Source organism: Rissa tridactyla, chromosome 3 (genome assembly GCF_028500815.1).
Source record: "Rissa tridactyla isolate bRisTri1 chromosome 3, bRisTri1.patW.cur.20221130, whole genome shotgun sequence".
Taxonomy (NCBI): Eukaryota; Metazoa; Chordata; class Aves; order Charadriiformes; family Laridae; genus Rissa; species Rissa tridactyla.
In genome coordinates this window covers 120,699,102-120,713,821 of record NC_071468.1, presented here as the reverse complement: position 1 = coordinate 120,713,821, position 14,720 = coordinate 120,699,102, and the positions used below count along the sequence as shown (strand labels likewise).

The 14,720-nt window shown below is 42.5% G+C and overlaps 1 protein-coding gene across 1 annotated transcript in view; it reads right to left on the bottom strand.

Annotated features, from left to right (window-relative positions):
- Nucleotides 1-14,720, bottom strand: part of RCAN2 (regulator of calcineurin 2) — a 95,783-nt gene that overhangs the window by 12,203 nt on the left and 68,860 nt on the right. The window contains exon 3 of the mRNA XM_054195583.1: nt 1,492-1,665. Within this exon, the coding sequence (XP_054051558.1) occupies nt 1,492-1,665 (174 nt within the window). The remainder of the gene's footprint in view (nt 1-1,491; nt 1,666-14,720) is intronic.

Genomic DNA, 14,720 nt, shown 5'->3' with positions numbered 1-14,720 from the left:
TGTAACTAATTGTTCCCATTTTATTTCCACCTTGAATTATTTAGTTTAATTCCTGCTTTTTCTCTGGTATATTAAAGAAGGCTCAACATAAATGAATTACGCTGCAGCCACGCTTGAGCAAGTTTACAACCAGCTCGGGCCCAGAAGCAATAAACTGCATTTGCATGACAGCAGGCCTGAGACAGCACCGGAAGGGGTTTTGCAAAGAGCCAGTTTGGGTCCCTCAACTCCACGTTCCCCAGAACTTCCAGTTCTGGAAGTGCTTATTCCATCTGGCTCCGGCCCATATAAATATACCCTGCTGCAGACACTGGGCTGCTTCCACATCTCCATTCCCTGGACACAACTAATAAGCTCTTTCAAGACTGCGTGTACTGGAGAGCATCATGGTGCAGATACCTAAATGGCTTTGCAGGAAATCAGCTTAGATATGGAGACTAATCACTATTATGCTCATTTTCCTTTTTCTTTTATTATCCCAAGGTTTCAATTAACCTCTTGATTATGCAGTGAGAGTGAAACGATTCTCAGATATGCTTCACAGCAGGTTTTGAAACCTTTCAGAAAAAAAAAATCAGAGCCAGATCTATGAGATTAAGGCACATAAAACGGGACTGAAGTAGATTTTCAACACTTAAATCCAACTCCAAGATCTTCTGAACTCATCTAGCCTGTTAAGCATATTGGTTTTTTCACAACTGTAGTTTCCCATCTTCCTGAGGTTCTCCTTCTTTGGCTCAAAACAGCTCCTGTTCTCACCAGGCTGGAGAGACTCAACATTTAACAGCTTCTTAGGTTTCACCAATACCTTCAAATGAGCCTGCCCTTAATCTGAGACCTCTGAAGGACCGAGCTGGCAGCCCAAAGCACACTTAGATTGCTCATAAGCACTCATGAGTATCCCATAAGCCACAGCGGCCACAGCAACTTACTAAAATACATTCACAAGAGGTGGTGGTTGAGTTCTCCATCTCCCTCACCCTTCTGTATCCTGGCTGGGGCCTAGCACCCACCCAGGCTGTGGGAGATCTGGGGTCTCTCTCCCTTGGCCAAGAAGAACTGAACCCCCATCTGACACTTCCAACAGATGGATGTAATCACCTAGATCCTGACCGTGGCTCAGGGTTGCAATCAAATAAGTAAGTAATTCAGCCCTACTTTTTTTTTTATGAACTCACGATACTTTACATTACCACTTTTTCTACGGTTAGTTTAGAGAGTAACCCACAGAAAACACCCAATGCTGTAAATCAGTTCTAAGCGATGTAATTTCTGTGTGTTGAATGAGCGACTTGGGTCCTAACTGGTCCTTTAAATTTACTGCAGCCCCACTGGGCAGGTACAGCTCAGGCAGCGTAAGGACGTTTGAGTAATCTTTTAGCGGAGAGATTGGGCATGGGAGAAACCTTTCTTACTTTTATTCAGTGGTACTGCGCAATATTTCTATAAAAGCCATGCGCTAACATAGAAGTAGATTCCAGATTTCATTACCTGTGCAAAATACAACTTTAACTTCTTCCCTCTGAACTGTGTTTCGTGCAGCTCTATTCTGGCACGAGCAGCTGATTTGGGACTACTAAAATTTATCCGCACACGCCTGAAGCTTTTAAACAGCTGGAATGTCACGCAGTCATCGTAGGCACGGAACAAGCCTTCGAATTTTTCCTGCAAATGAAAAAGAAAGAAAGCTGAAGGTTAACTTTGTGCTCGGTCCCATCAGCCTGTGTCGAAGGATGATCTGAAACGTGACAACAAGTGTTTAACCAGGAGGTTTCAGCCTGTGGCCTTTGGGGATGGGTGTCCATAGACTCCGTGAAAAGACACCAAGGAAAAGCACTGGTCTGGAAGGGCTGAACTCTGCAAAACGTTTGGGGGAAGGAGTCTTCAAACTGAGAACCCAGCAGCTATTGAACTGCTCGTACAAGTTGAGCAAAACCGCGACAATGACGGATGAAATGAAGCTGAAAAGGGCATATGACTGAAAACACCAGACAACCGCGGCCTCATCCGCACAAAAGCAAACATTGTGCTGAATTACAATGGAGTCAGCAGACAAAGTCAGGCCCGCTGTGACAGAGGATTACGTTCACATCAGCACTGCAGGGTCATTTTGTATTGCGTGTTACCTTTTTTTTCTGGATGTTTTGTCATTTAAATACTTAGCGCAGATATACACTCAATTCCTTGAGAGTTCCTGTAGCAGCAGGGAAAAAAAATCAGGTAACCGAAAACAGTGACCTGGCCCAAAGACAAATTTCAGTTTTATAAACATTCAGCTGTAGAACTCCACGTTCAGAAGCACATGCCACAAATACGGGTATTTTAACATTGCAAAAGAAGGGTCTGAAATGTACCACATCTACGGACCTAGAGATCAACAGAGAGATCCCTGGAGGATCAGACTCTCTCTGCCGTTTCTCTGTAAACCACGGGCACACAGAGGCCGAGTTTCACATCATCAAATAAAACCAAAGTCCTTAAATCAGTTCTGACACACTTGCTCAGGTCTTCTCATTCACACAAGCACAGACTCGTAAATTGTTAAGACTGAAAGGGAGCAGTTATCATTTAGCCTAGTCTTTGCCTTTACTCAGATCTTAGACTGCCATCCAGTCGGTCTCACGTAAAGCCCCAGCATTTAAACTACTGCGACCAAGACTTGAATTCTTAGAAGACGGAGAATCAACCAGAGTAAAGCCCCTTCTTTTAAGAGTTCTTTATCCTGAAAAAAGCAGTGTTTGAGATGACTGGTCACACCATTTCATCCACTGTTATGTTGGGTGTTTGTGTAATTACAATAACCTGACATTTTCTTTGGTATATGTGCAAGTAAGCATGTTTTATACATGTTTTAAAACATAACTTCTTCTCTTCTCATCCGGGAAAACAATTTCTTATCCCTTAAGAATGGATAACTGGTAGAGGCTGCAGAAGATGAAATAGAAAATGCAATTTACGTAATCCCATCGATACTTCAGTTCTCATCTGGTCATCTTACAAGCAAGACAAAGAGTCCAGAATCTAGAAAAATACATCCTGAAGCATGGTGAAGCCGCATCGGGGAGCACTGGTAGCCCTGCGGGAGTGCCTACTGTCAGCACGGAACAGTTCTTAAAGAGTTAACTGGGAAAACAGGCCAGTTTCAATGGCAAGGAGTACGAAACACTAACGCGCATGTACCAGATCTCCTTTCATTCACTGCCAGCTCTGTGGTCTTCCTCCCCATAACTGATATTCCATCCCTGGCACCCTTTCAAAGGAACCCTCCCCGCGGTCTATTAAGCTTTCATGATTTTCATTTCATTTTGCCTGACCTCACTCACCTCTTCCTCTCACCGCAGGAGAGACTTTGGAGGAATAAAAAAAGAAAAAAAGGAAAAGAAAAAGCCAGGAGAGAGCTCGGGGGTTTGGTTGGGGGTGAATAAAGGCACGCACTAATCCCACAAACAGCGTGAAGTTGATAGGTTTGCAGACACGGGTCTGGCCGTACCACCTAACGTTCAAATTGTCAACATTTCACACCTACGTTACGGGTTTTTTACTGCTTTGCGTACAATTTTGCAAAATTCCATTTTTCCTGAGCAGAAGTCTGCATCCAGTGACATTTGTGTAAAGGTCAGCCAAAAGCAGCAGTCATCTCGGTCCTGGCCTGCTTGGAATTTTGACGCTGCAACCTTCCCAAGGACCAGGGGAAGAGGCGAAGGGAAAGAAAGGGACAGGGGATCGGCGTATGCAGAAAGCGGGACTTACACAGCGTTCAGCAATATGCGGGACTGTGGATAATCTAACTAAAAGATAACAGAGACTAATTAAAGCCTACGTTTTTATGTTACCTATATTACCTATTCCAGACTTCTTCGTTATTTCTTTTAAAAAGCACCTTGAAGTAAACAAACTTAAGTGTGTGTATATATATATATGACAGATATCCTTATGTTACCTATATTACCTATTTTAGATTCTCCGGTATATTTTTTTTTTAAATACCTTGAAGTAAACAAACTTAAGTATATATGTATGAGAGATATCGAGGTATTTTTTTATATATATACACATATATACATGTATACATATATACACACACATACCTATATAGAGAGGAGATGATCAAGGTAAAAATAAGCAGCATGGTGAATATTTCCGAGTCCCCTGTACTACCTCTAAGTTTCCCCACAAGTCAACAATGAAATGATTCATCATATTAAAAATAAAATAAAATAAAATAAAAATAAAATATTTCACCAACTGTGGAAGAAGCCATGCATGGACTTGTCTGGACACCGGGAAGTAAGTATCTGTTACGACTGACTCTTCATTAGGAAATTGATTCTCCCTGTATCGACAGGGCAGTGTTTTCTCGCGAGGGCCGGCCCTCTGTGCACGGAATATAAAACAACCCACAACCTAGATCTTGGTCAGGGGCATGATGAAAAAGAAGAGAGGGCGAGATTTCAAACGCGGGTCCGAGAACAGGGAGCACAAGGAACGTTGCGGGCGCATTTCTGGACAATACCGTGATGCTCTTATCACTCTCATTAGGCACTGAAAGGGACAGATGGGAATATCTCTAAATAAAGCTGATTAAGTTCTGGACGCCAAATATAATAGCGGGAGAACATTACAGCGCTATGGACTTCATTCTGCTTACTTTTCAATTTGATACTGGCACAGCTTTAGAGATCCAGCTTTGATTAACACTCCCAAAAACGCCGTGGGGAGGAGGGAAATCGAGCCCTCTGATAGCAGCACCGGGCAGTCTGGCCGCAGCTACTGCTCCCACTGACACCGCGTCTCCCGTTAGAGACTCATACATCTGAGTTTTTCCACATTTTCAGCTGATAATAATAATGACCTCAGCAGAGGTCATTAATCACCAACTGCAGTTAATGGCCCTCAGCTGCATCTTGAGCCATCCCAGCTCCTCCCAGCTTGGTATTAATTCCCAGGAAACGCCTTATGCCCTAATTGCTATCGCCTGTGACTCCTAATGTCTGCTGAATGCACTTATCTGGATAAAAGTCTTTCAGAGTCTTTCCAATCCGTAAGAAAATGTATCATATACATTTTAAACACCTAAGCAAATTCTCTCCCTTTAAAGTTTTGGGGATAAATTATTCAAGACTCATAATCCCCTCAATTCAGGACCCTTAAAGCGCTTTTAGGATTCAGTATTTTTAAGATGCTTTTAGAAAATAGGTCTTTAAACTTTCAGAATACTCTGAAAACTCTTGAAGAGAAAATAATAAAGGAACATCCAAGGTTAAGCAGCAGTGTTGCTACTCTTAAAACATCAAAAATGCAGAAAGTCATGAGTGATGCATTTATTTCTGGGATTTTGGCATGTCTTCATCATCCCCAGCATGTCTCTGTGAGACCCAATGCGAGTAGCCCTCATTTGACCAATACTGCGGAAGTTCTCACTTCTCCATCGCGGGCTCCATGGGCTTCATCTCGCCGTTTCTTTGCCGAGCTGGGCACCTCTCCCCAGTTCCTTCCTGTCACCCTACCTCAGCTCCCATCACCCATCACTCACCATCTCTAGCAGTTTATAGGGGTTTGTTGTTTTGGTTTTGGTTTTTTTATTTTAATTAACAAAATTAGCACAAGGTAGGAACATACTAATTAAGGCTGTTGATTACTCAAGCTTGATTGTTATCATTCACGACACCCAACGCAGGGGACAAACGGAGCACCATCCAAGGAAGAAATGAGCACTGGAGGAACAGCCACCAGCCAATTCCTCAGGGTACGAGGGTAGAGCTGCACCCTCCTGGACTGACAACTAACCGGGAGCTCACCTGGGAACCGAGATCCTGTAAGTCACGCGATAAAAGCGATCAGCGAAACGCAGCTATAAGGAGGCAAACAAAATACTGGACGTATCTGGAGAAGTATTTCCAGTAAAGCAAGGAAAAGTATTAACAACGTTATACAGAGCACTACTACACCTCATTAAAAATGCAGCTTTTGTTGCCTGTACCCCAGACAGATCAAGGGAATAAATTCAGATGAAGGCTACAGGGAAAGAACAATTTACTGAATGAGACGTGAAAACGCTTGGCTTGTTTAGCAAAACAAAGCAAAGCCCGAGAGGAGATGGGATAATCATCAGAACAACGGGACAATAACCAGAACTGTGTAGAGTACAGACTAGAAGACTCTGTTGGCATAAAACAAGTGGAAACAATTGGCATAAATAGGTTTAGGCTAGACGTTAAAGGTTTTAATCACGAGAGTAATGATCCAGAAACAACCTTCCAAGTGCAGCAGCAGCGGCAAAAGATTATTTTTTTTTTTAAGACCGAATTTGGTTAGTTCGCGTGAGGGACTATGACAAAGTGTGGACACAAGGAGCATTGTAAAACATGACTGCCTGAATTAGCAAGTGAATTGGGTTCCGACCCAGCAAGCCCCTTCCAGTTCCGCATTCCCCGTGATTTATTTCCAAACGTTTCTCTCATGAATAGCCCCACTGGTATTGTGCTCATTCCGACAAAAGCCAAGGCCTAATTCAAATCAATGGAAGTCTTTCCACAGGCATCACGGAGCTTTGAATTAGAGCCCTGGAACTCAGAACACAAATTAACATTTTATTATTCAGTGTGCTCACGCTCATTATCACCCTTGTTACGCTTTTGATTTAGGAGATGGCTGCGATTTAAAACTTTAGGCTGATCCTTTTTCCTAGAGTTTTGTAAGCAAATAAAGCCAGCATTTTTCCCATTTCAATTTTTCCTGCTCGTTTACATAAAATAATCCAAGTAACTAATTGTATACAATAGGGAAACCGAGGCATAATTGACAATTATGAAACACGTTTTTCCTGCGATGAGTTCTGTACCTGATATAAATTTTCATGTGAGAAATACGCTTAGGTCTCAGAGGCCAGTGTGTTCTGTTCCCACGTAGCCGCGCCGGCTGCGACACCGCGGATCTCGTGCGGCACAAAAGGAAAGATGGAATTGGACAGAACGCCGGGAGGCCGTGCACTGAAGAGCCCAGTAACTAAAACCTCCTACCAACAGATCAATTCCCAGTTTACAGCAATGAGGATGGGCACGATGGTTGATTCTAGAGGGATAAATGAGTCACTAAAGTGGCACACATTGAAAAAGAAATAATGCATGGAACAAATTTTGAAAGCACCACTTGCCCAGATGTAGCAAAATGTCTAATTAACGAAAAAGACAGGAAGGAAAGATGATGGAACAGCAGTATGCACTTCTGTAGTTCTGAAAGTCAAAAAAACCCCAACCCAAAACCACAAAAAAGGCGGGGGGGAAGGCCTTATTTCTAAAAACTTGTCAAATCAGAACGTGGCAGAACTCCTGCAAGTAGCCAGTGTAAACAATGGCCTAATCAACTGTCACATTCTCTGGTTCTAAAATAGTAACGTTTGCCAGGAAACTTTGAACGCACACATGAAAAAGCACTATTGATTCTCAGTTAAAATTCCAGGAGTGCTGAAAAGAGAGGAAATATTTTAACCCGATGATGATGATGATCAATAAAGAGCTCCCATGATCTTGTCCTCGTGCCTTTATAAACTGCCAGGGCGATAAAATACTAATTTACCATTCAGAGATCACCTTAAGGCACAGGCCTCCGGGTTTTTTATTTTACCTTTCACTGAAGGTGGTTGCAGTCAAGAGTGCGATGTCTTCCTCCTTACCAAGGGGACGGAATGTTATTTCAATAAAACATTCAGACCGAATACTACTGTCTGAATTTTGGTCTTGCAGAAAGTTTCTTTTGTTTGTTAAAGGAAATCTCTCCTACAATCCTATAGATGGATACAGCCATAAATAAAATACAATAGAAAAATGTGTCCTTCCACCATCAGGGTACATTTTAAGACGGCAGCATTTCTACATGTGTAGAAAAATGTGAAATTTCGGAAGAACGGAAAGAAACAGGGAAGACTGGGGCAGGAGGTAACCAGAATTACCAAGTACTCTGCGATGACCGCTCGGTTACAGCACTGCTCAGAACCGTGTTTCTCGCCTTGAAACTCGATGCAAAGTTCTGCTTGTCTCTTCCTGAATAGAAAACTGCATTTAGATTTGAGCACTGAGACAGCGGTGAAAAGAACTTGGGGTTTTTTTTATTTACACTAAACACAGCACTAATTAGAGTCTTTCTAAATTGCACAATTGTGTCGGTACATCAACAAACCAACCCACGTTTGCCACCGCAGTTCATGCAGCTCCATCTATGCTTGGCTTTCTGGTGTTTTTAAGGGGTGGAGTTCAGGCCAATTGTCAGCCAAAGATGAAATAAACCAGGACAAATCATAAGAAACAACAAATATTAAATTGTGAGGTTGGACTTCGAGAGGGGCAGATTAAAAAAAAATAATAATAAAACTTGCCCTCTTCAGTTAAATGGAGACTGATTTGCTTGCACTACTGCAATCCTACTAATGTTAAAGGGGTTCCTAATAATACCATTAAGTCTTACTACGCGGTCAGAAAGAATAAGCATTTTGTATTCCAGACGTGACGCCAAGTGACCTTATTGCTCTGCTCTTTGCACTGACCCAACCCCAAACAGAAGCACATTGGCCACCAAACGTGTCTACGCGCCGCCCCGCTCCAGGGCTCACGGGTGCTGCCGTGTTACCCTTACACACTAGGGCTGTTCTGGAGGCATCTGCATAGGTCTCGTAGATCCCGAAGGCTGCGGCCAGGGTTTTGCCTTCGTTGTGTGCCAAAAATCATTCTGACACCATAAATATTTGGTGTAAGGCCTACTGCTCACAGATGCTCCAGAGACAGACTTTGGGGAAGCAGAAGGGGCGTTGCACAATGTCGTACAGACACCTGCAATTCACCACAAAACTTTGTGATGACAAGAATAGGTAGGAAACTGGAAGTTTCCCGGAAACTGGAAGTTCTGATAGTTGTTTTTTTTTTATTTCACATTCCACACTGGGACCGAGGCAGTGAGAGCCATCCCTCACCACCAGTCCTCCCGCAGGACACTCCACCGAGGCGCGACGGCATTGCGATAGCCCCACAAACCTCCTGGGGCGCGGAACAAGGCAGACTTGCCTCTTGAAAAACGAGCCGAACTAAATAAATTTACCTTCAGCTTCCAATTCATCAGCACACCAAAAGGAACAGAGATAATATCTGCCCCAAAGCTTAATGGAAGCGGCATTCAGGTTTCAGGAGAGGCTGGCAAATGTCAGGAGCACGGAATTTTGCTGCGTTGCCTTTTCTGTTTTTAACCAGCTCACATCCCTGTTTACCTCAATGTGACGCACATTCCTCCCGCTTAGCTCCACTGATCTGGAAACCAAAGGCTCCTTCAAGATGAAATAAATTGTTCCTGTGGCAATGCCAAGGGGGTGATTTAATAGAGTTTGGAGACTTCTCAATTCAATTTCACACCCAACGATTGAGCTAAAAGAAAAAAACAAAAATCCACACTTTACATTTCTTCCTCATACGAGCACGGCTGTTTTACTGTATCACCAGCGCCCGATTTTCTGAGCACTCCGTATTTGAAGTGCTCCGGTTCCAGATGCTCCCAGAAACGCTGGAAGCGCTCTTGCAAACCAGCTGGCCAAGTGCACATTAAATGACGAGGTCTATTAGTTTCGCCCCCAGTGCTGGGGAGCGTTCTGTTAAGAGAACATCATTCTTTGTCCTCTCAGAAGCTACTTTTGATTCCTGTGCTGGGTACCATTTTGTGCATCACTCGATTATTTATTTTTTTTTGCTTTTTGCATCATATGCGGCAGTGGGAAAAAAAAAAACAAGGAAGAGCAGGTTTGTGGAGGATTTAATGCAATTTCTGTTTTCCAAATAGCAGCCTTACATTTTGGCTTTAGCATGATAAAAGTAATGCTAGTAACAAAGACACAAAGAAAAGAGTATGACTTTCCTGAAGAAAAGCCTTTTTTTGTTTGTTTGATTTTAAGAATTCAAACAATAAACGAGTAGATAATATATGTAGTGAACCCCAAGGAGCTCCTCTGCATTGGATTTAAGATTGTACACAGTACAATACCGGCTATCGGTTTTGTCTTATTGCTGCAAACATTTAAGCCCAACAATTAATTGGTAGCACAAGGAGCAAATTGCTGCCTGCATGTTTAGCCTGTTTCAGTAATTCCTGAAGTTCCTGTTATCTTAATTTAGCAAAGCTGAGGAAGAACAACAACCTCAATTATTTTTTTACCACTAGCTGCTACGCTTGTATCCATAACGGCGTTCCAATAGGAGCAGATCTCGACAACTAAACAGTTGGTGCTGAGGACTTTCTGATCAGGCGCCACGGACCGCGTGCCCATTAGCAGTTGGAGCATATTAAGCACACTATTGGAGTGCATCTCCTGTATTAATTTCATCTGAAAGGTATCCAGTTCATGAACTGCTCTGTGATGTGAGCGAAAAGCACAGTTAATGAAGATCGAGAGGGAAGTTGCCTCGTGAGAATCCCCGGCTCAGACTAAAAATGCTAACGTAGACGCAAGGCAGTATCTCTCATAAGAATAGCTGGCTAGCACTCCTGGAAAAGCCAAAAAAACCCACAAAGAAATAAAAAAAAATATTAAAGTGCTAAGGACAATAATAAATAAGGGACTGGTAGTCCGACTTGTGCGGGAAACTAGGATGAAGGTTATGCATTACGAGAAGCTGCGTGAAAAATATTCATACTAACCATGTTAACTTAGGAACGGTAAGGAAAGCTACACAAATACCCATCTTCTTATTACACTATTTTTCATTGATTTTTCACAATTTAAGTTTCATCTCCTCAACCCTTCTGAGGTCATACCACTGTCCTCTTCTGCGTGGTGACACTGAGGCAAAGACGGACTCGCTTATAGTCACAGCGCCCACTTTTGGGCAACCGTGGGAGTAGAACTGGTGTTTCCGTAACTCGTTCAGGAGCATCTTCCTTCTCCAAGCACACGAAAAGCCAGTCAGAGTTATCCAGAAAGCTCAGCCTCTCAAAAATCCGTTACCGAGCCCGTCGAAGTGTCAGCGGACACCTCCATCGCTGTCGGTGACGCAGAATCAGGACCTCACTGAACAGAATGCTCAATGCAACAATGAAATATAATAAAGAGAACACTAAGAGCCGAGCACTTTGTTTTATTTATACTCTTGGAGCTGTAATGTTGTAAAACCACTGTAAAATACATACTATTCATTCCCTGTCTCTGTCAACCCAGTTAAACTAGAAAAATAAACAAGAAAAAGCCATGGGACAGTTTAAACAAATAAAATGCTTGCCTGGCCCATTCCTGATTTACTATTTCATCTACAGTGATCAACATCCATAGCAGTTCAGCTGTTTCTCATCATGGTCACGGAGAATGCTCTTTCCCTTCCCTCTCCCCCAACAACTGCAAACCGCACTAACGTGACTAAAAATATAGTTTCGACTTGTCTGGATTTAGAAAGGACACTGACAATTTTGAAAGTGACTATTAAAAAACAAAACAAGTAAGAGAGCGGAAGAGAATCTAATCTCGTGCTCCTCCATGAATGTTATTTAACCATTGAAAAAAAGCGCAAGGGAAAACTATTGACCCACCAATACTCATCCTCAGAAGTTTAGGAAGGAAATCTCTGCCGCGGTGTAGCTTCAAATACAAAGGAAAAACAGTCTATCTGGAGACAAAAATGTAGAAGTCTGTTTTCATTCAAGGCATTAGGCTTACTTTGCACCTCTGCACTAAAACATAAAACAAAGAGCCTCCTACTGTCCTCCCTCGCCTTTCTCCCCGCCGTTGCAGCCCACAATTAGTGGGCAGAATCTGCAGGGCCGTGACCACCGTCTCACGCTCTGGTTGTGTGATTTGACTGTTCCTCCTTCTTGCCAGTCTGTCTCGACCATCTGTCATTCGCCGTCTTACACTTCGTTTGCAAATTACTCAGGCAGGTCTGTTGTCTGTGTATATTTGAAGAGCTCCTAGAAGCTACAGCCTCCGAGACTGGAGTCTCTTTGTACAATAAAGATACATCAAGGACAATAAAATGCCATCTCCAGTTGAGCGACTGAATGGAGTCTGTAGCAAACCTACAGAAACTACACGTGAATACATTTCAAGACTAGCAGTATACAAAAAAGTTCAATAAAGGTACCTTCTATCAGAAATAAACATGTAAGAAAGAGGTAAAAAGAAAACCAAGGAAAAGAAAATCATCATTGGGCTGGAAAACAGGAAAGGTGTACATAGAAGAAACTTTCTGTTCTCTCCAGGGAGACCTGATAGCGGCCTCCCAGCACCTGAAGGGGGCCTACAGGAAAGATGGGGAGGGGCTCTTTATCAGGGAGTGTTATGATAGGACGAGGGGTAACGGTTTTAAACTGAAAGGGGGGAGGTTTAGCTTGGATATCAGGAAGAAATTCTTTACTGTGAGGGTGGTGAGATACTGGAACAGGTTGCCCAGAGAAGCTGTGGATGCCCCATCCCTGGAAGTGTTCAAGGCCAGGCTGGATGGGGCTTTGAGCAGCCTGGTCTAGTGGGAGGTGTCCCTGCCCATGGCAGGGGGGTTGGAACTGGATGATCTTTAAGGTCCCTTCCAACCTGAACCATTCTGTGATTCTGTGAAATAGAGGGATATGGGAATGCTTTTCTAGGATCCATTTCAGACACATTCTGACCCGTTCTGTCTCTCGTCCATCCGGCTCAGTGTAGGTGATGGAACCGGAGCACACTGGTCACGCTGCCACGCACCGTGACGGAACGGGTGACACGTACGATTCAAACAAATTTTACCTGATGGGCTGCCTAAGGATTTGAGTGTCCAGGGTCACACGAGAGACGCTCACACCACAGCACAGCTTTCTGCATTTTGCGCTCGCTTAATACAGCAAACCCCTTCACATCAACAGAGATCAATATAGTTTTCTTAAAACACGTTAACTTGTTCTAGTTCCTAATTTCACTTTAAAATAGAGAAGTGGTCTAAGTGGAAGAAGATGCATAATGGAAGAGGAAAATAAGGTGAAATAAACCAACCTTAAAACACAGTTCAGAAACGATGATGTCTTTTAAATTGAGATACAGAAAAAATAGGTTGAGTTGCTGCAATCTTTTAAGCAAAGTTATTTCCAGAAAAGACTTTTATGATTCATTAAAGTCTCCTTCTGTAGCTTGCCAGTGAAAATCCATCTTCGTCATTAATTCTTTATGTATATTTTCTTTTTAACCTATTTTGCTCTTTGTAGTCCTTCCTTCACTAATCGTTTATGAGAAGACATTTGAGCGTGATGCATTTATTTGAAAAGGAAGAAAATCTTCTTTTATTATTACACAGGGTATAGAATTCCCCCACAACAGGAATTGTGCTACCAGAAATGGAAAGACACGGGGGGAAAAAAAAGACGGTAACTACAAGTAACAGTCTGTTTCTCTCGACTTAAAATGGCAAAAATTCTATAGGCTAAAATGATTATATTTGTCCATTGCACTGAAAGAGATAAGTATAAAAGACTGCAAGTATTTCATTCTCCTACATTCACTGATTTGGTGCCCTCAGAGGAGCCTCAGATGAGCTGTAGTCTGCTGGGTATAATTGATCTTAATGCCGTTATCACTCTGCAAAGTCTACCTGTGAACTTGATTTTGCAGATCGCGGCAGAAAATGGATGGCAAGCATCTGCAGAAACAGAAACGATACCTTCTTCCCTCTGCGCTTTTTCTGCATTGTCACTGGAACACCTATTTCAGCATTGTCCTACAAAAAAACCTGAAGAGGCTTTCCAGTTTCAATAAACTTCAGTGAAAAAAAAAACAAACCAAAAGTGCTTGAAATATTTTTACACTTTAAGAGGCTGTTTTCTCCCCCATCAGAGGTCATAGTCTTTAGAGGACTCCGGGATCCCAAGCTGTACAGATGCTGAAATATCAAAGAAATGCTGTACACAATGGTCTACCCGCCTAATTAAAAAAAAAATAAAAATCAACAGCATATTTTAATTTCCAATATATACCACAATGCTTATTGGCCTCTAGAACTTTATAGTGTTATAGTACCCAACGAAGTCAAGAATTTAGCACATTTCAGAAAATTGGGCTCGTGTAGGCCAGAAGAAAGGGTTTTGGGTGGACTTGGTAAGGAGCTCCCCAGCACCCCCAGAGGAGTTCCTGAGATGACAGACCCAGGCTCTGTATCAGGTACACGAGGGCAGAAAAAGAAGCAATGGTTTCTATCTGCCCCATCAGCCGCCTGTACTGTCCGCTACCAGACAGGATACGGACGAGGGAATTTTGGTCTTACAGTGATATAATTGTTTTATTAAGCAGATGGAAGAAACCCCAGGGTGAAAAAGCAAATATTCCCGACCAAACTGCTCCCATGTCATTTTTCAACCAACTGGATAATTTCCAGTTGGCACAGACTTTGTTTAGAAACAAGAATTGGAAAGTAGACTAATCCTATCTTACAGCTAAAAACAGCACTGCTCTTCATCAAAATCATTTTCATTTCCTGATGTGAAAAAATATATCAGTAACAGCATGATATTAAAAAGATACTGGCCTGGCGTTATGAAACTGAAGCCGCTCTTCACAGAAGCTTGTATCCAGAGCAATCAGTGCGAAGGCAACGAGCCCAGTGACTAGCAAGCAGAGTATTACCCACATGTAGATTTTATTCTTTTTTATGAACAAGTTTTTTTAAAAATAAGTAGTACATATAAAAATAATTAGCATCCCGTAGAGTCCAGTTTCTTGCCCCGTGGCACTTTCACAC